Source organism: Aphelocoma coerulescens, chromosome 4A, assembly GCF_041296385.1.
Source record: "Aphelocoma coerulescens isolate FSJ_1873_10779 chromosome 4A, UR_Acoe_1.0, whole genome shotgun sequence".
In the NCBI taxonomy this organism is placed as follows: Eukaryota; Metazoa; Chordata; class Aves; order Passeriformes; family Corvidae; genus Aphelocoma; species Aphelocoma coerulescens.
The window spans coordinates 13,066,568-13,092,730 of NC_091018.1; the positions used below are offsets into that span (position 1 = coordinate 13,066,568).

The 26,163-nt window shown below is 41.1% G+C and overlaps 1 protein-coding gene across 1 annotated transcript; it reads left to right on the forward strand.

The window, feature by feature from the left end:
* The first annotated feature begins 1,756 nt into the window (after nucleotides 1–1,756).
* VSIG1 (V-set and immunoglobulin domain containing 1) lies at nucleotides 1,757–26,088 on the forward strand. The gene is made up of 7 exons (XM_069015373.1): nucleotides 1,757–1,912; nucleotides 5,072–5,232; nucleotides 17,316–17,514; nucleotides 19,110–19,265; nucleotides 19,913–20,032; nucleotides 20,771–20,897; nucleotides 22,327–26,088. The coding sequence occupies exons 1-7, from the start codon at nucleotides 1,876–1,878 to the stop codon at nucleotides 22,508–22,510; spliced, it is 984 nt and encodes a 327-aa protein (XP_068871474.1). The 5' UTR covers nucleotides 1,757–1,875; the 3' UTR covers nucleotides 22,511–26,088.
* Nucleotides 26,089–26,163: the final 75 nt, after the last annotated feature.

Below are 26,163 nucleotides of genomic sequence, written 5' to 3' on the forward strand. Positions count from 1 at the left end.
TATTTTTGCAAAGGATCGGGGCTCTGTGAGCTACTTGTCAGACTCCTGGGTATTATGGAGCTGCCACAGGCAATCACTGAAATGTATCTGTAGGTTGTCTCATGTTCAGATCATTTGCACTCATCCACAGCTAAATGGCTGGAAATCAGCAGCAGCTCCCATTTTAGGCTTTGGGAGCAGCCAGTGAGAACCTCTCATGTGTGCTTGTGATCCCTCCATGCTTCCTCAGTGAAGGTGAATCTAAGTGCTTTTCAACTTTTGGAAGAAATCTGAATTTGAATTTCAGTCTTTCAATGTACATATTCCTTTTTGGACTCTCTTGTGATTCTTGGACAAGACATTTAACAGTTCCAAGACTTGCCCTTCCCATCTTTTAAAGACAGGCACTGCCCACTCTGTGGGAATGCTGTGTGAAGTGCTGACAGTCAGAACTAAGGAGGAGACATCTCCAAAACTGTTGGAGACAGCTCATATAAAAATATCACCAAACTCTGCCATCTGCCCAGAGATTATTCAGGCATCTGCCATGCACAGAAATATGTGGCAGAATAAAATAGTCCATAAACCTGATCCCAATAGTAACAAATGCAACCAGTAACTTGACTTCTTTGCTGAAGAATCTACCACCACATCACGAGAGATGAGGGAGAGCCTGGTCATACCTTTCCCCTCCAACCACACATGGCCAGATGCTGAACCCCACCTTCCAAAAGGGCTTCCCATGCTGCAGCATGACACCTGCCACAGAGGAAGTGGCTGCCCTTCCTGCCACTATAAAGATGGGATCATCAGGCATGAACTAGTCCCATGTTTTCAACAAGCATAGAAAAAAGTCCCTGGCCATGTTACTTGCCTTGGTCCCAGGTGCAGGCACACATGTACAAGGTAATGCTGCCCTCTGCTATGTGAGGCACTCACTCCCTGTGGCTGTGCCAGAGCCAGCTACTCCCATCACAGCTCAGGGCTCTGAATCAGCCTCAGTCAAATGACACAGCACAAAAAGCAAATCTGGCTCCTGCAGGGAGCTGAACACCCTCAGTTCCTAATGAGCTTCAGAGAGTATTCTGAAACCAGTAAGGACAGAGAAATTTAAGTTATCCTAATTAGTTCTTCAAGTTCTAACCTTCATCCACTGCTTTTTCACCATATAAATCCAGTATTAACATTTAAATAAAAATCAACATATTCACCTTGTCCCTTTTTTGATCAGTAACATCCAGCTTCATGGATTAAAACTAGATGAAACAGATTTCATTAACAGTTTAGAAGATAACTTTTATTTGATCTTTATTTTGGTATGTTATCTTATTGATGAGTGCAGTATGGAAATTCCAAGGCAATCAGGTGTCCAATGTAACCATTCTGTATAAAACTGTATAAGATACATGTTTTGAATTGAAAATGTACTGACAATGTATTATCTACATATGCCAATTTTTAAAAGGAAATTACAGAATTAATGGGAAATAAAGATTATTCATATTAGGCCTGACTCCAACTAGTAATCAGATTGGCTGTTAAATAGCCCCACAAACACTTTTCTTGTACTCAGTTGAAGTACTTAGGTAGGCAAATACTGCAGAGCCCTGGCAAAAGTGGGAGAATTTGGGCTCCTCTGATTCAAAGGTTTATTATTAACAAAACCCTCAGTTGCTCAAACCCCACAAAATGGTTTCAAGTGAGCAGTCACACCACTAGTCAGAGAAAGGCAGGCGTGATAAAGGAGAATGAAACAGCTCACTGACGTGTTGAAACGCAGCTGATAAGGAAAACAAAAAAACCTACCTCAAAAAATAAAACAGTTGGGTTTCAGCAGAAGCCAGAAGCAGCACCTGATCTCTTTTCTCTCCCAGCATTGAGGAGGTGTGTGTGACAATGCTGAAGATATTTCCAATTCTAGCTGTCCTTGCAGGTAAGAATAACAAACTGATTGAAATAGCACTGGGACAAAGGAACTTGTTGAAGTAAGAGAGCAGGTGAACCTGACTGCCAAACTAGGAGAACATTCGAGATTAATTATTTCAGGATGGAATGAAAATCATGGCTATATTGCCAGACCATTTTATGGAAATCCACAAACTGACCCCTGCCTGGTAAGAGGTTTTTGCTCAAGAACAGAATTTTGGCTTTGGTAGATTAATGCCTTGCTCTGATGTCAAGAAGAGGCAAAGAGCTCTCATATGGAGAGTTCAGGTCTGTCAAGTGATTCAAGGTCAGGTTTTTCCATATTTGGCTTTTGTCTCCCCTTGATAATATGACTGGAAAATGATGCCTCAGTCCCTCAACCACCAAAAAATTTTGGGGGGGATGCTTAGCTTTAAGCATGCAAATAATCTTTGGATTTCCCTGAAATTAAATGAGGACATAATACTTTGTGGAATCTAGGGATTTCATGGTATAGTAAAAACTATATATTATTCATGTTTCGAGGGCATTTCATTGTGCTGAGCTTTACTTCTAATACATACAGAAGCAATCACTTTAAGTCTAATGCTCCATGGAGATGAACAGCCCCTGTATCCACTACAGAAAATGAAAGCATCTTCTTTTCCAGATGGAATTACCTGGTTTGGGTGCCACAGAAATATTTTAAGTAGTTGCTCCTGGAGTTTCAGTGTTCTAACTCTCACACACATATAAACCCAACAGATTCTTCCTTAGATATGAAAAGTAATTCAGGGTAGGTACCAATAATTTTCAAAGCAATGTCCTCTAATTTGAAAATTCTGGATTTAAGACTAGCAATGTGTTCATATTGATGGGCACCACTGACTGTGGGTTTCTGTCATGGCTCAGAAGAGATCAGCAAACTTGGATTAATTTAATGAGTGTTGAAAACTGCAAAGGACTTCAGTGGAAGTGGGAGATTGCTAATTAACTGCAATGACTTTCTCTGTGGGAAGGAAACAGTCTTACTATAATATTGATGAGTAAAGACATGGATCAACCATTTTTAACAAGTTATGGTCCTGTTCACACTAGCTGTTTTCACTATTTCTTATTTGTGCACTTTTTAAAAATTAAACCAAAAGGCCTGTATGTATGAATCTTGCAATTAGTATTGGCTTTAAACAGCCTCACTGGACAATGTCAGTTTGATAGGTTTTGACAGCATATTTTTACTTGAACGAAGATCTTTTCAATTAAATGTTTTTCTTCAAAATACAGTTTTATGGAACCTAGAATGCTTTGTGGAGTCGTTTCTGCTAAAATTAATTTCTTCGGGAAAAGCTTGTAACAGTCAGACTCTGTGGCACTCCTGACTCCAAAACCAGAGAATGATAAAGTAAATATGTGGAGCAGATGACTGGAAAATGGATGTTTTCAGTAGAATAACATTGTGTTGAAAGACGGTACTTTAACCCTGCAAAGAGCAGAAAATAAATACATGTAAACCGTGACAAGAAACTGCCATCCTCTGGCCAACACTAATTCTTAAAGCTGAGAACAGTGAACTGAGACACCTAAAGTAATATGGCACAGCATTTATATTAGATCTCAGTAAGGATTAAGCTGCTGTGAGCTCACAAGACAAGTAGGACTCACAGCCAGCCTGGGATGCCCTCTTTCCCCAAGGCGGGTTTGACACATTTAGGTCGGTCTCCAGCCATTCCTGTGACACTGTCTTCACATATAATATAAATCTTGTTGTAGCTTAAACCCATTAATTTCCATCCTAGCCACCACCAATACAGAAAGTATATTATTCCTTTCTTCCTTGCAGTAAGCTTTTACTATTGAAGCCATCAAACACAGAAAACAGTACGCAAAGAGTTCGGATAGGTTTGCATGCTGTACTAACTTATGAATTTGCAATATTTACATTTAAAAAAAGACAAAATAGATTGTTTCTTTTTACAAACAATGTTTTCTCACACAGGGCTGTCAACTTCAGCAAAATACTCTTTGGTATTGCTGCAGGTTCTGCTTAAACTCTCAAAAGCAGTACCCAAACATAAGATGATGCACAGATTCTGCATTGGGAAAAATATTTCACATCTTTTGTCTCTATCATTAATATATGCAATAAACCCACATGAAAATTATTGTAACATGAAATTCTCACCTTGTCTCTTTTGCACTGAAAGCTCCAAAAGACTTACGTTTTCCATGCCATTCAAAAGAAATACATTCTCCATCTGAATCTTTAGACCTTAGCTTTGAAGCTGGACTCAGTGACCTACCAAAACCCTGAAATTCAGACTTATTTTTCTGACAGCTCTAGCTTTGCTGTCATGTGCCATCATGGCTAGTAATTTACACAGAGGATAGAAACAGATAAATACTGTAAGGTGGTGCTTGATTCCTTTCATTACTAGGATCGTGTAGTCAAGTGTGACCAGAAAACTATGGGAAGGGCTCACAAGTTGTGTTTGCTCCCTTTCTGCTTTGAGCACAACACAAAGGGTTGATTGAGTTATCAAAGAACTCTGTACAACCCACATAGTAAAAGCAGCTCCAAAAAGTTTAGTTTTATTTTTCCAATGTAATAGTGTTAGAAAAAAAACCCAGCTTCTGGAGGTAAGCCCTTAGAAACCGAAACAAAAGCAAAGTAATTAGCAAAAGAAAAGCAGAGAAAAGCTGCTGGGCTCCAGCCTGAGGTAAGGGTGTATGTAAAGGAGATCAGACATCTAAAGAAATAACTGCAAAAAAGCCAAAAACGGCAAGAAAGGTGTAAGAGATGGGTAGACGCAGCTGTGAATGAGAGTGCAAGCACAGGAAAACACTGTGAGTGCAGAAGAAAGGTTCAGTTTAACCACCGACTCTTAGTGAGAATATGAGTATCAGGAAACAAGAACAAGTATGGGTTTAGGAACTCTGCTTTTTAAGAATATTATTTGTTGTGAGGGCAGAGGTGTTCTGGGCGATTTATTTGCTCGCTAGCTTTTACCCAGCCACAGCTTGTTACCAGTGAAATTTCCACACAAAGCCTGAGGGAAACTGTGCTGAAAAGGAGAACAGCCAGATATATCCTACAGGTTTCTTCAGTCACACAGCGAGTAAGGCACTCCTGCACGGCTCCCAGGGCGAGCCCCAGCTGATCTCTCCTCGCCACACTTACTGCCCACAGGCCACGCCAGCGGGGTTGTGGTGACCGTCCCTGAGAAGACAGTGAATGTCACGACAGGTGGAAACGCAACCCTCCTCTGCACATACACCAGTCCTGGACCGCTGGGAAATTTCTTTATTCAGTGGAGTTTTTACAGTGCCAAAGAGAGCCAGCTGCATACCGTAAGATATTTATTTCTTATTACTATGATATTGTATTTAAGATATCCCTAAGTCCTCAAAGAGTCTTGTTACCTTTGATAGGGTTATCCTTACTACAGACCAGGTAATGTTGGGGTTCCTACCCTAGATACTAAGGACTGGGGTGCAGCAAAATTTAGGGGAAAATGAACAAATTATCCAGGCTCCTGGTTCCCACTGACATGCCTGAATGCCTTCACAAACTGATGAGAAAGTACAAAAGTGATTCAGATGCTCAAACCACTTGCTCCAAGTCACACAGGAAGTGTGAAGCAAAGACCAGGTGTCCAAAAACCACACAAGCGCTGCAGCCCCTGGACCAGCTCCCTTTTCTCTTCTCTGGCAGATATTTCCTGCCATTGTGAAAGCTGCTTTCCTGGTGAGACGCCCTTGCCTATGACAATGTGTTGTTCCCCATTTAAGGGTCAAATGAGAACTCCTTGACTCAGGCACTGCAGTTGCCTTTTGGCAGATCAGTAAGAGGTGCTGTGAATGACAGTGGACTGTGGGCACAAAATGAGCAGCAGGAGTGTTGGCAGCATTCTGCAGAAAGTCATCACAGCAGGAAATCTGCCACAGCAAACTTGCATTGGTATTTCACAGCATCCCATGGCTGTCACTGTGGAAACAGAACAATTACAGGTCAAGGGCAAATGGTCCCTGCCCTTCCTGAGACCCCAAGAGGCTGCAGAGCCAAACAATATCTGACTCTGGGGGTATAATGAGACGGTGTTGTAGGCTGGAGTGTCAGCACAGATGGGATTGGGAAGGACACCAATAGCAGGCAGTGACTTGCTCTAACCACTGCCTGAGCCTCTCACGTGGCTGTAAAGACCTTGCAGAGCAGCCTGGTCTGCCTGGAAGGAGTCAGGGATGGGATCTGTAACTGCCTATATGTACTCACACTACTGCCCAAACTTCAAGAGCTACCCATTAATCTTATGTTTTGGTGGGGAAATGAACCCATGAATTTCATTCCCAGCATAATACACAAGGTATGAGTTCCTATCAGCTCAGTCCTGACCCTGAGCAGTCAGCAACTCCTTCCTTTGTAAGAAGAAATCCTGATTACAAGTGTTGCTGAATCCTTGAAGACAACTGGGATTCCTTTTCCATGCCCTGGTGTCAGGCTTGTGCTTGTGGGACAATCATTTCCCATTGTTTTTATCATGTTGACAGCATTTTTCTTCTGAAAGTTCAATCCTCCTGCCTGGTGAGACACCTGAGAGTTGATGTAAAGAGATTTGACTCAGAGGAGTGTCACAGTCCACAGTCAGGATATTTTTGTCATGTTCACAAGTTTCCTAATATTACAGTAGGAGGTTTGCCATTGCTGATAGAGTTGTACCCTCTATCTGGTTTATCAATTACACAGAATTAGCTGTAATCTGCAGAATGTGCAGGTTGTAACGTATTTGGCACTGAACAGCAATAGCCAATATGTAAGAAATGACAATTTAACCTAAGACAGAACTGCTCACTCTCCTGCAGTATATCACAGCCACAGATTATGCCTGTATCAGTGCTAAGTACAAACTCTGGGCCCATCCCAAATTCTGACTCTAGCTGAATGCCAGACTGATGTATGCACACCTTGCCTGATTAATTGTGTGAGTAGTTGTTACTCATTGTTTGCTTTCCTCACTATTTTATTAAATTAAGAACTATTCCTGAAAGGGTGGTAGCTGCAGGTTTCCTAAATTGCATATAGTACAATATATTATAATTTGGATCCAGTATGTTACATCTTAAATTTTAATCGCTCATTCAGGTGGGAAGTACAGTACTGACATAAGATCAAGCTTGTCTTCTCCAGGTTTGGTTAGAGTCTTTCTGTTCTACTTGCATCCAATTTTCCATATTGCAACACACTAAATGCCATACATTTTTCTGGTCACAACCAAGAGAAATAAGCAGATTGCAGCTAAAAGTAGTTTAGAGGGAGAATCACACAGTTTCGAGAGATCCAGGAGGGGAAAACCATTTGTAAACTGTGAGTAATGATGAGAAAAATACCCCCTGAGAATTATAATCATAAAATTCTGTGGGTGGTTCAGAATACGCTCAACAAGAACTAACTGATGCAAGACTACCAAATGTCAGGGAAACCTTATGGATCAGTCCCTCCAGTGCTCCCTCCCGGCTTCTGCAGCTCTCACTGCAGGCAATGGGAAAGCTGTGCCTAAAAGGTCTATAAGAAACACTGCTGGGGAAAACTGCAGCTGGATTTCCCCATCTGAAACTAATTTCATGGCAAATTCACTTTCACACCGCAGCACATTTGTAATGGCTGCATTTTGATGGGTGATTTGCCTTCTCATGATATAAGTTCAGTCTGGAAAGGCCATGGTTTAGTGCCAATCCCCTTCTCCCTGAGCACCAAGGCACCATCTCCTCTCACTGCAGCTCCAGTTGTCCTGGGCTGGCACGCTCAGTGAGGCTCAGAGGGTTCCCTTTGCTCCCTGCAGTCTGCTGGTGCCCCTGGAGGGTGCAGGACTGGGGCACTGCTCTTTTTGAAATGCTTTCAGCAACTCATTCGTTCTTATATTACTTAACCCTATATCCTTTTACCACCACCTGGCAATTCCTTATCATTTTGAACCTATTCACAATAAAATTAATGCTGTTAATGTGAACACTGGGAAGAAAGGACTGTGATTACTTGTGGAAAATATGGTTTAAGAAATCACACAACACAGCTGAATATAAAGTTGGATTTTCACCCTCCCTCTGAATGAGGTTGGTATTTCTATTTCAGGCTGGTGACTCTTCTGAGTTTCAGAAAGGACTGGAAGCCTGAAAGCCCACATGTTTTTCTTCTACAAGTTTAAACAAAAATATAATCTCTCTACAAACCTGGCTTTGCCCTGGTGGCTTGGCACATAGCTGAATCAAGTTTCATATTTTGTTCCAAGTAGGAAACATATGCATGGCAATGGAGGAGGTTGCCAGCTTTGGCTTTCATTGTTCAGGTAAAACAATACTAATGTGTAATTCAAAAATATATTTAATATGCTGGTAAGATGACAAACCCAACTATATTGGAAAGACTGGCACCACATCTTACTGAACACCAGCACAATAGCTTGCATTTTAAGTGGAATTAAATGATTCAATTTTATGAGACATTTAGATTCTTCTAACACATCCATAAAAAACCAAACACTTCCTTATAAATAACATATATTTGTCCTGAAAAATTTGTTGAAAATTCTGGCTCTATTCAAAATTTGCCAATTTTTTCAGCAACTAATTGGATAACATTTTCAAATTCCATTCTTGAAAATTGGAAAGTTCTGCCAAGTATTTTGAAGACAGGAGACTTACAGTTTTTGTGAAAAATTACAGAAAATACATCTTCTCCCACCTACTATATTTTAAAATATTCCTGACATCTTACTAAATGTTAGATGTCTTGATTACCACATTATTCACATGGGCAGTACACTCAAAATAAAAAGATTAGGCAGAGGAGATAGTCTCTGTAACAAATACGTGTGGAAAAAATTATTGATTTTAATAAATACTGTTTATTTAAACAATTGAGAACATGGCCCTTTCTCTCTACAGTGGCAACAAATAAAAGAGCAAGCTGTGAATATTATACACATTTATAAATGTTACATGTAATTAAGGCAAATCTATACTGTTAAGAAGTTTTGGCTTTAAGCATTAACGAACGGGAGGTTTAAATTACTACATTTTAGGACATAACATACAATAAGCAGAGGCCGTGTGTATCCCTTTATTTTACACTGCCACTTACAGTACAGATTTTGCAGTGTTTTGAGATCCATAAGCTCAGGTACAGTCCTGGCTGGAGTGGAATCAGTAAGGCCAGGATCAGGACCAGTGCCAGTGTTAATTTAATGTCCCTAAGCATTCAGCAACAGGTTTTACCTTGCCTCAAGGGGAGGCTGTGCTTTTCATTACTTTGCAGACCTGCTACTGATGCAGATCTGCCTCCCAGCACAGCCTCTGTGAGGTTGGTTTTGTCTTTTGCTGCTTGTTCTGGTGTTTTCATGCCCTGTTCTGCCTTGCCCACCCTCCCCAGTGCTGCCACAGGTGCTCGCCAGCTCCGACCACGGCAGTTACACCACAGCCAGGCTGCTCACAGGCAGCACGATGAAAAGGGAGGCAGCAAACAGAGCCAGGTGTTCACAGCACTGTTTTGAAGCCAGCACAGCTTTACAAGATGTGTGAATATAGACCTTTTTACTAATTGAGCCTAACTCTGCTCTTTTCCTGAGAAGTTTCTCTAGTAGAAGTAATTTCCCTCACTTGAACTTAATGATGCAAGTATAAAATCATGGAAAATAGGATGCTGTGCATATTTTTAACTTTTTCTTCTTGCCATTTAGCCCTTAGCAGCATGTCCTTTAATATTAAATTTAAGTTTTAAATAATGACTCCCAGCCAAAGATCTTGAGAACTTTCCAATACTGAGTGATCTCTATTTTACATCTAGACAAACTGAGGCTAAAACTATTTATTCTGCTTACCCAGGGTACATCACAGCCTGGCCTGGTTCATAAGGTAAAGCCTCAGCTCCTGCTAAGACCTACATCTGTGCTTCATTTCGTGCTCTGAGTCACTTGGCTGGCCCCAGTGTAAGGCACCTCAGTAAATGTTTGAAAGCTGAAGCCTCTGTTGACTCTTCACAGGCGCGGCTGCAGCCTTGCAAAGCTAAATACAATTCCTGAACCCAACCAGGGCCACACCTTGAGCCTCCAGCCCAGGCCACCCACAGCTAAAGTCAGTGAAATGATCAGGGACACTACCTGGCTAACCAAGATCGAAATTTTAAATTCACTAGAAGAGTAAAGATTATGGATGCCTGTTACTTGTAGGCAAAACAGAATTATTGACAGACTTCTTATGAAAATGTTCTCTAAAAAAAAGCGAGCTTGTGGCACATTGGTCAGCAACAGGGGACAGGGAGGGAAAGCCCAAAGGAGGAAAGAGGCAAGAAGAGTGACCTGAGCACAGATGTGCTGGCTCCTTCCACCCTGACACCCCAAATTCAGATTATCAGTAGTCCCAATGCCAGCACAACTCTGCTGCCCAGCACAAAGCAAGGCACAGCCGTGGGCACTGGGCTACCATGTGGGAGAGCCAGAGGCCAGCCAGCCCTGTATGTGTGGGGTTTCCACAAAAGCATTTGAAAGAGCAAATTCCCCTCCATGTAGTCTGAGCAGTTCGGGGGACACCTTCACACGCTTTCAGCCACAAGACACCTGAGATCCTGTGTTGCAGAGGCTGTCAGTGCTGCAGGGGACACCAGCCTGGGAGCAGAGTAGTCCATTCCAGCCCATGAGAAAGATGAGCCTGTGTGAAGCACCTCCTGAGGCAGTACAGGAAAACTTCCTGGAAAGGGCCTCTCTCATACATAAGCATTTCTTTTTGCCTAGAGGTGATTTTTTAAAACTGAGTTTTATCTAGCACTTAGATGACTGAGCAGGCACTGTAAGGAACAGCTTCATGGAAAGCAGAGGCAACACCTCCAGTGCAGAGGAATGGAGATGCTGTTGTCATGTCACTGCAGTTGGAGTGACTCTGGATGTCAGTGGGACTATGGTGGCCTGCCTGTGGTTATCACGAAGGGAAGTACAGCCAAGCAGAAAATAATCAGATTGTAACTGGGGTGCTTGGAGCAAACATTAGAGTTCAATCTCAGTTTGCCTAATTTTAAGTAAATCTTAGGAATAAGCTCCTATTGCATCTTGCAGTTGACAAGGCCTGAGATACTTTGCACAGTACACAGAGCATGAGGCACCCTGCCCTTGTGATCAGCACGGATGGTAGGTGGGGAGCTGTGTGGAGGAGTGGCTCTTTGATTTTGGGGGAACATTTAAAGTCTCATTTAACTCTCAGATCAGCACATTTTTACTCAAATACAGCATTCCCCGTGTCATGGTATTCTGAGTATGGATGAAAAGTCAGTCAGTCTTTGTCAAAAGACGGTGTATGTGACAGATGCACGGGGAAGATGTAGCTGGAGATACAAGGTAAGAAAACAATCCCCATAATATTCAGGGGAAAAAAAGAGCTAAATAGCTTCTACTAGATCTGTGCTACTCTGAAACCTGTGTTCATATTCTGTGTTGAAATCTCAAAACCAGCACGACTGAAATAAGCTGAATCGGATGCATCATTCAGAATTTTTAACTTACCCTATTTTTTTTTCATTTTTCTCTGTCAAAATGATTTTGGAAGTAGCTCTTGTGTTGGGGCTTTTTCCCCACACCTATTCTAGGTGGCTGAACCGGCACCTTCAGGAATATTCTACCCAAAGGGTATCTGAAGGGTGTGTGCACCCACCAGGAGCCTCTGGGCTGAATGCGAGCAAGACTGGATAGCCCAATCTTGGGGCTACATATTTACATAGGAAAAAATAATCATGCTGGATCTCCTTTCTAGAATATAGAAACATTTTGAGATGTGATGGATCTCGACACTGAGCTGAACCAGCTTCCTCTCAGCTGTCAGCTCAGTGTTCCAGCTGTAATCCATTCCAAACTCGCTTTGACTGCAGCAGGATTCCTGTCTCACCATGAAGTACAGGGTACAGCCCAATGTAAACTGAGGTCTAATAATAACTGCTGAAGAGCAGTCACACCAAATGCACTAAGAAAACATGTTTGTGCTTGATGCACTGTAGGAATTATTCACTGATAGTTCAGCCACAAGAACGATACTGTGAGAACATGAAAGCTGCTCCTCCAATGTATTTGCATCAGTTAAAGCTGCTGAATGATTAATCCTCTAAAGGCTTCTGACTCCCTCCCTTTCTTCTTCTATCAATGCGCTATTGTGACAAGACGCTTCTAGTCATTGTTAATATCCTTAATTCTCATGCAAAAATCCCAGTAAGGCAGGACATAATATCCCTACTACCTTCTGGCAGATCAGAGCTTTGACAAAAATGTGTGAAAAGAAGCTGTGGATGAAATAAGGGATTTGGGCCCAGACTCAGTCATGAGACACATGCCGAAGAAACCAACACATGCGTGAGCATTTGCTTTCTTAGCTAGCTGAGTTCAGAATCTGAGCTTTGGGCCTTCATTAACGCTCTGAATATGCAGCATTTGTTCTCTAATTAGATGGTAAGATGCTTAAGGGAGTGATGAATATTTTTTTCCCTTGTTGTTATTTTATAAATTCTGTCTGTCCTCAGAATTCAAAAAGAGATCATGATCTCAAACCAGGAAAGTCATTAATATCCTCCGTTTTCTAGTAGCTTGAGAAAATGTCAAACAGAAAATGACAAACCAACCCGATGACAGGGCCCTCTGGACACTTCCCAGCTCTCCAGGCAGATACTGTGAGTCACACGCCGAATCCATCAGAAAAACATCATCCAACAGGATGCTAGAGCTTTACATGTGCTGGTGGGGGAAAGGGAGAAGAGTCTGGGGGAGGAAAGACAGGTACTGGAGAAGAGGTCATGTCCTGAAACTGCCCCCAGTCAGGGAGGCAGGATTCTGTGCAGATTAAGCAGGACACTTTGTAATGAACCTTCAAGTACATCTCATCTTATAACTTTGATATCCATAAGTACTAGGCATGTACAGCACTGTGATTCAGTGACTCTGGGAGATGGGGATGGGAAGAGTATTGACCTAGAAATTATGAATGAGTCCATCCGAAGCCATCTGAAAGACACGCATTTACACAAATTCTGATATATATTTGTCCTGTCCTAAGAAGAAGAAGAACAGCAGAGGGAGACATGTTTCTTCCAGTTTCCTGCCTGCTTCTTCACACACCCCCTTCACACCCTAAGGAAGATCTTTCTATAAAAGTTGTACAAAGAAAACCTGTAGGTGGGCTCCTCACACTCTACCAAACATCTGGCAGCCTTTGGAAGTCCTCAGCTCAGCATCAGCTCTGCTGCCTGCTTCCTCTGCAAACAAATACTTTCTACACCATCACTCTAGAAGGAACTGCCTGTGGACATGAAGAGTAACCACAGCACTGCCTCAGAAAGCCTGGAAGGATGGCTGGCTGGAGACAGCAGGGCACTGCCCGGCCCACAAGTTGAGGAACCAACTGAGCTGCAACCCTTTCTAAGGTCAGGTAGATGTCTTCTGGGCAGCTTTGCTATTTAGCAGAAACGGGTGTCTCAGATTAGGAAGTTATTAGGGACAACAGTTTTAGGAGTGATAATCTCTGCTCCTCTTTCTGTCAGTTGTTTCCTTAGTCACCCAGGCAGCTGCTTCCACGAAATGTGAAAAGGCACCATTATATAATAGCTTGCCTGAACAAACTAGCTGGTAAGAAGGAGCAACAAGCATTAATGCACCCTCAATATTATTTCTACTCTGGTAAATCATCAACTTCACTAGAGATGCCCGTGATTTGCTTGAGGACATAAAAAGCTTTTTTTTTTTTTTTTTTTTAAGGGGAGCACAGCAGATTTCTTTTGTTTTGGGTTTTTGTCGGGTTTTTTGCATTCGAGATGGTGCACTTAAAATATATTTATCACACCAGATTAAAAAGGTTTCCAGAAAAAGTCTACCATTGACTAAATATACAGTTTTCCCTTACATACATTTTAGGTAAAATGGAAAGAAATGTCAAGGAGATGTGTGTCTGTAGGAGGAAACATTAGCTGTCAGTTGCCCAAAACCAAAAAGTTTTCCATATCTTAAAGTTTTTCTCTTTTGAATTGGAACAGAAACACTTTTGCAAAGATTTTCATTTCAGTTTTCTGAAAGCCACAAACCACCTTTTCAAGGACAGCATAAAACCACTTTGAACTAGGGTTTAAAATACTCATTTTGAGTGTATTGTTTAAAATGGGCTATGAATTCACAGCCAATTAACTGAAACATATTCCTCTTAAATGAAATTTCCTGTGTACACAATCCAATCATACCTCCGGGACAAGATATACACTCAGTAATTAATCAGAACGTTATTCAGCCTTTTTGGTGTTTACCACCTTCCTTCAGGCAATGAACTCCAGAGCCAGTGAGATAAGCATCGAACAGGAGAGAACAGAGAACAGGCAGGAGCCTGCAGAGGAGCTGAATGCATTGCCTGAGAATGTTTCACTGCCTTTATGTTCATGGTTGAAAAAAAAAGTAACTCAGAAATACTCTGTTTGAATCCATGAAGAGAAGAAATAGTCTCTGCTGTGTTGACACCTGCCTCAGATTTAACAGTGTACACAAAATATTTTCTCTGCATTCATTGAATCAGAAAGAGAGAACACAGGGGATTAATTTTTCAGTGCATTGTATGAGGACTTAAGTACATAATTCAACCTCACTCCAGGTCAAATATATGGAGGAGCACTTGCTCCTCTACAGTGTTTACTGGCATGCCGTGACTGCATTTAAGACTTGCAGTGCCAGTCTTATTCCAGGAAGATATGCTGTGGCTAAATAAGCATTCAGTGGACCCCTTCTTCTACTCTTTACTCTGACAAAAAATCCCAGATCACTCTGAGGTAGGTACATTGAGTAGAAATTAGCCCCTTTTTCCAGCAATCAAGCTGGAATAGGGTGTGATTGGCCTACCACTCCTCTCATGCTGCAGCAAGACACACATTACTTCATTTAATTCACTGTAGAGCTTAATTTCACATCAGTGTAAAGAGCTGATGGAACCCCTTTCACTGCCCTACTCCAACAGGTGCAGTTGATGGAGAGGCGATGGAAATCCAGCCCTCCACTGCTGAGAGCTATCCAGGGACATCAGCCAGAAGAGTGTGAAGTCAGAAGTCACAGTTCTTGTCACTTCAGACTCTTGAAAGAAACAGTGATCAATAATACTCTGCTATTGCTCAGATAAATGTAGACCAAGACTAATGTGGTCAGTGTGGTTTTGTAATTCCAGGCAGACAACGTTTTTCATGAGCGATTTGTTTAAACCAAACTCCCTATTTTGAACGCTCTCCTTCTGCAGGGAATATAGTGTCTCCATCCAGACTCTGGTTTTGTAAGAGAGTTCCATCTCTAGACATTTGCAAAGCATAAAATAAGGTTTAAAACTGGTGGTATTGCATGCACACAATGGAAACTGGGAGGAGTATCCAGCTTCAGCAGACTTTCTAACCAGGTCTGACACCGAGCTAACCCTGGACTTTCTTATGCTTCCCCACTGCAGTACCAAGGCTCCACACCTTGGGAATGCTTTGGTGTTCAGAGCCCTGCATCAATTGTACCTGGTGTTTGTAAACCTGGGGCAGGGAAAGATAAAGTCTGGCTGAGGAGTATGCAAAATTGCACTTGGGATGGGGCCAAGCTGCAGTCCTGGAGCTGCTGGTGTTGTGCAACCTGGGTTCTGACCTTCATTTCAAAGCCGTATCTTTGCATAAACCAGTCCTGCTCTGACAGTTTTGGGGTGTACCTTGCCTTAAGCTAATAAAGGCTTTTAGATAACATTTCTTAAAGACTTCAGTCAACACCATATCAGGGAGGATAAATAGAATTAAGAATAAATATTCTTAATTCAAAATGCAATCAGTTGATCTGCAAAGTAAAGCAAATTATACTTCTTGCCTGGGGATCTGCAGTATCCCTAAAAGGCAGAGAACTTTTACCAAAAGGAAATTTTTATACTAGTCAAGTAAGAATGGCCTGTGAAGAGGAGTCTGTGAAGATTTTCCTACAAGCATTTTCCCACTGTTTCCATTAAAAAGCATACTGTTAGTTCAACTTCAGTAAATACATTTACACTGATGATTCTGGAATACTGCCTGTAAGAACAATGTTAGATCAATATGGGTCACAACCTGTAATTTTATATGGTCACCTCTCACCAGTTTAAACAAATGACTGAGTGTGCTGAACTGTTCACTTTGCCTAGTTTGTGCATGTAGACCCTGGGAGAACATATTGCCCATCCCAAATACTGTCACTTTTATACAACAACATCATTAACACCTCAGAAAAACAATTAATGAATCATAGTTTTCCACTTCTTTGTTCTTTGAGGTCTTGGTTTCAGAGCAGTTAGATTGGACAGAGGGCAGGTACTCCTTGAGAACAATTATATTCACCCCAGAGCAGATGAGATTCTGCAGTTCCTGAACAGACTCAGGGCCCAAGGCTCAGACTACCATCCAGGCTCCACAATTCTCCCTCTCCTTTCCATCAGCAGACAAAAAGTTCAGGTTTATGAGGCCACTTCTACTCCACAGTGCTGCTAAGAGCAGTCGATGCTACTGAAATCAGTGAAATCCGTCAATGTTAAATCAGCAATTTTTACTTGGGAGGAAATGTTGCATTCCTTAGAAACATTTATCCTTACTATGTCTATCATTTGGCAAAACACTTTTTTATTACGCAGTAAAAGGGGAACCTTGATCCCAAATAGGAACCTCTCCAAACACTGAGGCCAACAGGTGTTCTTTACTTCCTCCCTGGTATAAATTCAAAAAACCAAGACAGTCTGTGAAACTGCCTCCAACACTGATGACACAAATAAGAACAGCATGGCTGCTCTAATTGCATGTGTGATGACTCTGCTCTGTTTTTGTACTGCATCCTTATGGCTTTCAAATTTACTGCCAACAGATCAGGTGCCTTGTTTGCTTAGACCTTTGGCTTGTGAATTCATTTCAGTTCTCTCTTTGCCAGATTCCGTATTTGGAAAGCTCTGCAGCCACCCACTTTTTCCAATGACAGGTCCATCCTTGTCATAATCTTCTACTGAGCCGCTTATTGATGATATCACAAATTATCAATGCTTCACTTAATACCATTACTCACTGTGCATGACTTAGCATTTTTCCGTAGAATTGTCATATGATGGTCAATGGTCTCACCTTTGTTTTCACAAATGCATCAGTCTGTGCTTGGAGCATCCACAAAGCTTTAGCTACTGTCAATTACACAGCTAAAAATGCCATTTCAGAAAAGCTCGTCTTTTAAGAACCTTTAGAAATATGTATTCAAATGTACCATGTTTTCATTTCTGCTTTCTTGGGGGAGGAGGCAAGAAAGGGGGTGACATTGCTTGGCTTTAATAGGAAATCAAATATATTCTGAGTATGGAACAAAGCAGCAAGAAGATCTTTTGTTATTAAACTAACAATTGTTTCTTTATCACAGATCTATTATTATTCGGGAGGCCAGTCTTACTCCTATGGAGCATTTAAGAACAGGATAACAGCTTCAACAAGTCCAGGGAATGCATCAATAACAATCTCCAACATGCAGCCCTCAGACACTGGTTCCTACACCTGTGAAGTTTTCAGCCCTCAGGGTGATGCTGGACAGAGTCAAAAATCTGTGATTGTCAGTGTGCTGGGTAAGTGCCTCCCCTCTCTATTGCTGTATTGTCGTTTCCTTCCCGTGTTATGAAACACTGAATTCACAGCTCAAAATACATAGGGCCAGAGGGAATGACAGGCTGTGGTAAACAAGGCCCGTGATGCAGGGGGAAGCTCCCTGAGTCACTGCTGCAGAGTGTTTCCAAGGGCTTCGGAGGCAGGCAGAGCCTGGGTGCCCTCTAGCTTCCAGCTACAGCTGACCTGGTTCCCCTCCACAGCTGCCTTTGCCTGAACTGCAGTCAAATCTCCTCCTCCCACCACTGGCCTTCAGAGTCACTCTGTGCTCTCAAAAAGTTACCTTATGTAAGCAGGTAAAGAGGGTGGCTGGAATTACCCAACTTCACTCCATTTTTCATACTGGAAAACAAAGTGATACTAGTTTTGATTAAAATAAAACACCCTTCTGGCTGGGAGTGACAACTTCCCACTGAAACCATTACATGCAGCCCCAGCACAGTCCAAAACTTCGCTAATTTTACCTTATGTTGATCATGATGACTTGTGTAAATCTCGGGAGAGGCAGTAGCACAACCCAAGCGTTCTGGCTCACATCAACTCCCAAAAGCTCTAGAAACTTAGTACGTGTTGGATGAAAGTAGTACAAAGTCTGTTTTGCATGGAAGAAAGCAATAGTTCAACCATGAACAGGCAGAACAGAAAGGTTGAAAAGCAGTGGAATGAGATCTTTTATTTCCTAATAAGAGAAGATTGTACTAACAATGTGTAATAATTCCTTTTATCTTGAGAATTCATACCTGGTCAGAGTGACAAATCACAGACATATGGGAACATGATTACAGCCTCACTTGCCTACTTCTCAGGGATAAGAAAAAGAAACATATAAACTCATTCCCTGAAAAATCAAAGTACCACTGATAATTCTCATCTAAAATTTCCAAAATACATAGTAAATCTTGGAGCAGTTGAGTAAAAGACTGCACTTTTCACATGAAAACCAAGAGAAGTTGTTGGGTGGGCTGTGCTCATTGCTGGTAGTTTCCCTGACAGTGCTCTAAAGAACCACAAAAACATATCTGTAGGCAGGAAATGAGAAACAATGGGTGTGAGTAAAGACAGAATCCTCCCTTTTGTGCAAAGTGAGGACATTATATAAAAACAGATATATTTTTTTACCAAAACTATAGCTGATTAATTTCCTTCACAACTGTAATAACTGAAAGAACTGGGCCTTGATCCTTTCCTTCTCTGTGGAAAAGCTCCTGCCATGTCTCTAAAGAAAATGATTCTGCTCTGTGGCAGAATGGCGTATGGTAAATAGTGAGTGGCCCATCATAATGAAAATAATTGATAGCCTTTGTTTCAACATCCCCCTAATAACAGTATGCAAATGGAAGATAATAAAACTTATCCTAGGCCATGTACATATATTTAATATTACTCAATTTTTCTATGGAAGAGGCTTTGGTCAGTTCCATAAGCAAGACTCTGCTCTTGGATGGAAATCTGTAGATGGGGTTCAATTCTTTGCTCAGAGCAGCACAGTACCAGAACTTGAGGTGAATGTTTGCAGCCCCGGGTACCCATGCACGATGTGTCTGTTCTTATTTTACAGTCAAACCATCAAAACCTTTCTGCAAAGTAGAAGGAACACCTGAAAAAGGCCATCTAATCTACCTCCTATGCAGCTGTGAAGAGGGGTTGCCTCGCCCCACCTACCGCTGGTACAAAGTCGATGAGAACACCCTCAAGCCTGTGACAGAACAATTCAGTATGTAACTACAGGACTACCATACCATGTTCAGGATCCGAAATTCCAGCATTTCAAATGCTGTGTATCACACAGGCTAATTAAAATTTTTTCTCCTCTTCCAATGGTCAATGTCACAGAATCATATTTTTACTTATTCAAATCGACTGACAGCTGTCAAAAACACAGGACACTTTTTCTATTTAACAAAAAAAAGTTGAAGTCCTGTCTATGCCTTTAAATTGTTAAAATAGGAGAAATATTTATGCCTTTGCATCTCTCTTCTCTTAAACTTTTGAGTGAATTTAAGTTGAATCAATTTGTCATTCAAGTACTAGCACATCCTTCCCTCCCAAAAATTTTCTGTACCTGTTGCATATTCATTTGTGGAGTTACACAGATGACCACAGTATCATGGTGGGTAAAACATCGGCCAGATTGATTGGCAGAGTAGGGGCTTCTAATATACCCCCACAGAATCCACTGGAGCAATTTTCAAGGAAGGTAAATGTTTTATATTTAAAGAATATAAAAACCCACACAAATAAATCCATAATTGTTGAACCCTTTGTCTAATATCTGAATAGCTCTGTGTTACCCACTACAGAGAACTGTTTGCCTCTACAGAATACAAACAGTAATGTATACCTGCTCCCTGCTTGTCACAGATCCAAACTCTGGCATCCTTTACATTGGCAACCTCACCACCTTTGAAACTGGCTACTATCAGTGTGTAGCCAGCAACCTCCTGGGGAACAGCACCTGTGAGCTTGACCTAACAGCAAAACGTAAGTGGAATGCATCAAAGTAATCACATCTTTGATGGAGGAGATCCACAGCTTGCAAGAAAATTCTCTAACAACTTTGCAGCTTAGATTTTTTTTTTTTTCCCCAAGTAAGAATAGAACAGGATTTGGAGAGCTCCAGAGTTTTCATCCAGGCATGCCCAGAATTTACACTAACCTAGAAAACTGATTTAACCTCCCCACCTTAATTTGCTGCAAGGAGCAGGAGCTGGACCTGGTTTTGACTGCAGAGCCTTTACTGACAACAGACAGACATGGAGTTTTGAGCAATTCCTTCCAGCCAACAGTCCCACTGAGGTGTCTCCACCCCAGAAATTACAACCATCACTGAAATGTGATAATACAAGGACTGGGGAACTGTAGATGTGACCACTAGCTGAAAGACAGAAATAAAGGCAACCTGGATTTCAGTACGTGTTTGCAGTGACTGGAAAGCAAAGGCTTTTATCTCTTGTCCATGTTACAGCTCAATGTTTCCCTTAGCCAGGCATGAACAGAGAGTTTGTTGGGATAGGGAGCTACCCAATGAGAAAGGAGGCAGCAAAGACCACCCAAGGACAGAGCTCTCACTTTCCTTGAGAATCTTTGGCCATCGTCCTGGAAAGAGTTCTTTGAATCCAATCCCTTCTTTCTGCTAAAGGCTCCTGCACTAAATTTCCATGGGATTTTGCCACTACTACTGTTAAAGAAGTCAAGTAATCTTTTTATTTTTCTTTCCAGATTCAGATGGTGGTATTGTTGCTGGAGCATTGATTGGAGCAATTCTGGCAGCTGCTATAATTTGCGTTATCGTCTGGGTCTTGACCAAGAAAGCAAAAAATAGGAAGTCACCAAATAATGCGATGCAGTAAGAATTTCTGTTTGCTTCATTTTAAGACAATTATTTCTGTAAAGCACTGCTGATAATCCAGAACTAAAGTAAAATGCATAATACAAGTTTTGAGAAAACTTTCAGAGTGAACATCTGCTTTTGGGGGACTTTTTACCTGTTGCTCTTGTAACAGAAGTTGCCATTGCCCTCTTCCCTGTTTTAACAGGCAGCTACCACTTAGCAGTATCTAAAACAGTGAAATAAATATTTTTGAACAACACAAGCTAAAGTGTCAAGTTCTAAAACCAGCTCTTTATATTTAAAGTTAATGGGATCTGTTAAAAGCAGGTGGAGGAAGTAAAAAAAGAAACAGCAGCTAAGGGTTACCTCAGCAAATTTACTGGGATTTAAACACAGAGGGCTCAGTTCAGTGGTACCTGAAATTACAGGACAAACACTTGGGATACTCCTGGGAATCTCAAACTGCAGGAAACACAGGCTTTAGACAACAGAATGGAGCCCAGAATGTCCCTTTTGATCCTGCCCTGGAGATGTTTTTTTCTCTGTGATTTGGTTGCTCATTTTTCCCTTAAACTGCCAAACCTTCAGAATAGGGATAATCTCATGCACTATATAGACTGTATTTAGCCCCTTGATGTTAAATGCTAAATAACTACATGCAGTTGAGGCCAGAAAAAGATGTGACTTCCCTGTAGCACAGGCCTAAGGCTTCCTAATATGGAATTCTGCTAACCCAGACCAGTGATCAGTCATGCATTCATGATCTCTGCTTTCAGTTGATGTAGCATTAACATCTAGTTTTGTACTTGGATCCTAATAAATCTTACTACATTGAATTAATCCACTAGCATCTGATATTTTTTACCTTGTGAAAGTGCTTCAATACTGGGAGTTGGTTTTATTATGGTTTTGATAAGATAAATGGAATTAATACCTGTTACTAAAAATATTTTTCTAGATTTTTGTCTTTTCTAAAATACTAAATATATTTTATAATGCTTTTCTAGATTTCAGTCTTTTCATAATTCTTTTCTGACTGAACTCTATTTTTTATGCACTTCAATGGGACACCAGATCTGCATGGAATTTCCCAGAAAGCTCACACAAAGCAGTGAGTTTTGCTATCCCTCCTCAGACACTGTTTGCCAGTGCTCAGTTTCCCATTCCACTGCCCTGGCAAAGCATTTAAACATACTAAAATCCATTTTATTCTAATGGGATCACTTAAACCAGCGATGCAGATGTCTTATTAGCTAATATGCTGTCACTCTTTCTGTCTCAGCACCAGTGGTGCTGTAACCTTTTCACACAATCTTGGAACAGCTGTAATAACATGGGGGTTACTGTTCAGATAGCAAATACAAAGATTCATTCTTTTGAAAGACTCTAGTGTACATGGGATTTCAATATGCGAGATCACAATCCTAATCCTGTCTTCTTGCAGAGAAATGGTTCAGAAACAATCCAATGCAGACTATGCTCAGGTACCCAACGAAGAAAACATTCCTGCAACCACAGTTCCATCGAGCAATGCAACAAATGAGTATCCAAGTGTTGATGAAACAGCAGCTCCTGCAACACCTGAAAATGATGAGAAGCAAGAAGCAGAAAAAGAAGAAATAGCCTAGAGTTTATTTAATGGAGTTTTCTTCGTCACCTTTGGACCCCTTTATACAAAAATTGTTGTCATTGAATTAACATAGAAGCATGACTAAAACTTAAACAGGCATTTGTATTGTGAGCCACTGGGGTGGATTGAAAAGGGTCTATTACACAGGCACTCTGTGAATAGCAGAAGATTTGGCCTTTAAAGTTAACCAAATTTCTTTTATTATCTAGTTATACTGTACAAAAATTTAAGTATAAAAAGAATATCATCTAGATTTATCCAACCTATTTTGCAAAACTAATTAGGAAATGGGCTAAAGCATTTGTCAAAGAGCTTTCCAGTCAACCACCAGTAATGCTATGTGTCCACACAGTTCAGAACCATAGCCTTCTCCAGAAATAGTGTTGGCCAACCTGCTTCCTGAGCATCAAGAACAATAATCACGGCCAGTACATTGCAATGTTTAAAGGAACTAATTTTGCACATCAGAAGTAAAAAGAAGTTACATTAATGTCATCAGAATGCTGAAACAGATGTTAAGACCTGAGCCAATGAAATCTTGGGTGTCTGAATTCCACTTCAGCTAAAAAAAAAAAAAATCCTGGAAACTTACCCTGTTGCTGCCTGACATGGAATACATTCTGTTAACAGTGAGCTTCTTGGCTCAAAGTTCCCAAGGGCATCAGCATTCCAGAGTTGTGCGTTTCAGCAGTCGTAGTTTTCAGTTTAATGGAACTGGCATTTGGGTGCCCAGTTCAGATACAAATGACTGTTCTACACCACAGGAGCTGGAGATCTAAATCCTTTGCAAGGCTTGTTCCAATAGGCTCACACAGCATCACATTCCTCATGACACACAGATACAGCTGCTTTCAAAACTTAGGCGTGATAGTGCCTTCTATACAGTTCAGATTGCTTCCTCTGCCTGAGATGATTTAAATCTATTTCCAGGCTAGTCCTACCCACTGAGCAACAAACTCATGCTACTTTTCTTCTGGTCTCTTATCCCAGCGTAACAATCTATCTTCTATAGGCGAAAGTATCAAGTGGGACGGTAAGTGGTGCAAAGCACACTGACAGCCAGCAATCAAGTGATGAGCACACTCTTGGAAGGAGAAAAGGGAATTGAACCACACACACACACCTGGGTCACTAGACACCCCTTCTCTCTGGGCCTCATTTCTAAAGTTACACAAACTCAGTTTTTCAAAAAGGCAAAGACACTACTTTCAGAAGAGCTCAAGGACCACAGGGCTTAGGCAAGTACAGACCCACAGGCTCCGCAGCTCCACGCTGAAGTGCCTGAGGCAGGTCCTCGCTGACACAGGCAGACACTGCTTTCAGTCTCATGCACTGCAGGAAAACATATCTGGCTCAGGGACCTGGAGGTTTTTGGCACTTCAGTCTTCCACAGGATCTAATATTCATAAATCCTTTGGTGACTGTTCTTAGACTATAAACATTAGCTATATGCAACATTTATCTTTAAGATTTCTGGGCTAAAATTTTCTGGTTCAGTTCCTACAGCTGTAAGTATGTTTAACAAGATAGTGAGCTGAAAAGAAAAGAAAAAAAAAAAAAGAAAAAGAAAAAAGCAAAAAAGAAAAATATACTGCAACATTTAAGGATGGAAAGCATGAGATCCTAGTTAAGATTTATTTTGGATCTTCAAGCATAATTGTATTAATTGCCCTTTCCTGGCAGTTTTCTGGCTTCCAAATATTTTTCTTTGATAGGTGTGTCCTAGTGTTTAGCTTCATTCCAGAGTAACAGAGCATTTCTAGTGTTCTTCTAACACTATTTTACCTAAAAACTATTTGTGCCAGACTGTGAGGGTAAAACGCTTGCTAATACCAACACTGCCATGTTGCACCAGTGGATGCCCAGACTCCTCTCTCCCCAGAATATCCAGGGTAAATCTCAAATCAGGATCTACACAGAAGTCTCCTTGATCAGGCAGCTCTTATTAACTCTTGTGGCAATTATGCCAGGCCAAATTCCTAAATCACATCCTTCAGTCCAGGTTGAGCAGCTTACTGAAAATGTCTTACATTGTCAGCCAAGTTGTGTAAACCTGCAGGATGATGACATTAAACACACTCAGAAACAGCAAGGGAACAGTCAGTACTACCTGCTGCTCTTTGGGTGCTATTTCTTACTGAAGGTGTTTCCTGATGATATAATTCAAATCAATTATTGGTCCAAAGGAGCCCCCGGCTTGGCTGACAGCAGCAATAATTTAAAATAATTTATCTGACATTCCTAAGCATTCTTTTACTCTTGCCCTTCATGGGAAAACATGTCATTCATGTCATTGCTATAGCTGTATTAGTTCCTCTAAAGCCAGCTCCTGCATATACTTGTTCTGGTCACATTTTTCTTATTGCTATACCTTTCCACATCTCTGCAACAGCACTATCGTGATTGAAGAGGGGACTCTATTATGTGGTCATATTTCTTTTAATCTTTCCTTCATCTCACCTCCACACATTTTTCTGCTGGCATTTCCTTACATAACTTGCTACAGTAAGATAGGAACATGTTCTGGGGAAGTCGTCAGTACCTTCTATTAGATTGTAGGGTCTTCCTAGAACACCACAGGTTTTGTATTTGTTCAAAAAGTAGAAATTGCTCATTATGTTAATGTTTTTATATAGAGAAAGGAACAATTGGCCATGTTCTTGACTAATGATTCCTCTCATACTTCTAACCACCAGTGAGTAATAGATGCTTGTAAAAGGGCAAAATTAGAAGCAAAACAGGCTGCTGGGAGTAAGGAGGTAAGGCAAATAACATGTATTTGGAGCTTCTTACCATAGTGAGGTGTTTTCTGTAAGCCTTCTGGCAGATGTTTGTTCTCATTACATAGTCTCTAAAGTTTATTAAAAATTATGGGACACCATTCCTAGCTTCCCACTGACACTCTTGTCAAGCACAAGTCAAATTAGGTATTGATCCACAGTGTGTAGCTCTAAAACCCTGCAGAGCTATGCAGGATTCAGAAACATTTTTCAGAATTTGCTTTAGGTGTTCCAAGTCTTTGCTGCATGGCCAATTTATCTTCCCCTAGGGAGCAGGGATCATTAATACAGACACCCGTTACTAAGCCAACATTCAAGCCACCATCTCCTAAGGAAGCAGATTTACAAAGCTACAGAGCTGTGGAAGGGCTTTTTGCTACACAAAGATCAAGAATGAACACAGAACTCAGCTTCAGCTGCTCTCAAATCAAACTTTTAGCAGTGCCTGTACAATATATAAGAAACATTTACTCAATCAGGTTCCTCCTTCAATCAAGGTCTGCATGGCCAGAGTTTACTGTACAGGCAAGCTATTCCTTCTGCTCTTAATGAGTCCCCTCAGTGAAATTTAACCTGCATTTTGTGATCTAAGATGCATTTAAAGTCCTTGGTGAAGGTATTTGTTTGGTTGTAAGTTTCTGTCTCGCTTATCAAAATAAATTGCATTACCTTAATCCCAGCAAGTCAAACTGTGGAAACTGCCAGCTTGCATTTCACCCTTTCCTGGAGGCTGAAGATCAAACACGTTGCATTTCCATACTGTGTAAGAGATGGCAGGTTTTCATCTCGCTTGCTGTTCACACCCCAAACATACAAGCTATTTAGAAAATACTGGTTTTCTTACATGTAAGTTTAATAAAGTTTTATAATA

What these genes read in the sequence shown, in the direction of transcription:
- VSIG1 (XM_069015373.1), top strand. Translation starts at nt 1,876, where the DNA reads ATGCTGAAGATATTTCCAATTCTAGCTGTCCTTGCAG. An exon ending in AAGAGAGCCAGCTGCATACC is followed by an intron (nt 5,233 to 17,315) that starts GTAAGATATTTA and finishes TCTTTATCACAG; the next exon opens with ATCTATTATTATTCGGGAGG. An exon ending in GCCTGTGACAGAACAATTCA is followed by an intron (nt 19,266 to 19,912) that starts GTATGTAACTAC and finishes TGCTTGTCACAG; the next exon opens with ATCCAAACTCTGGCATCCTT.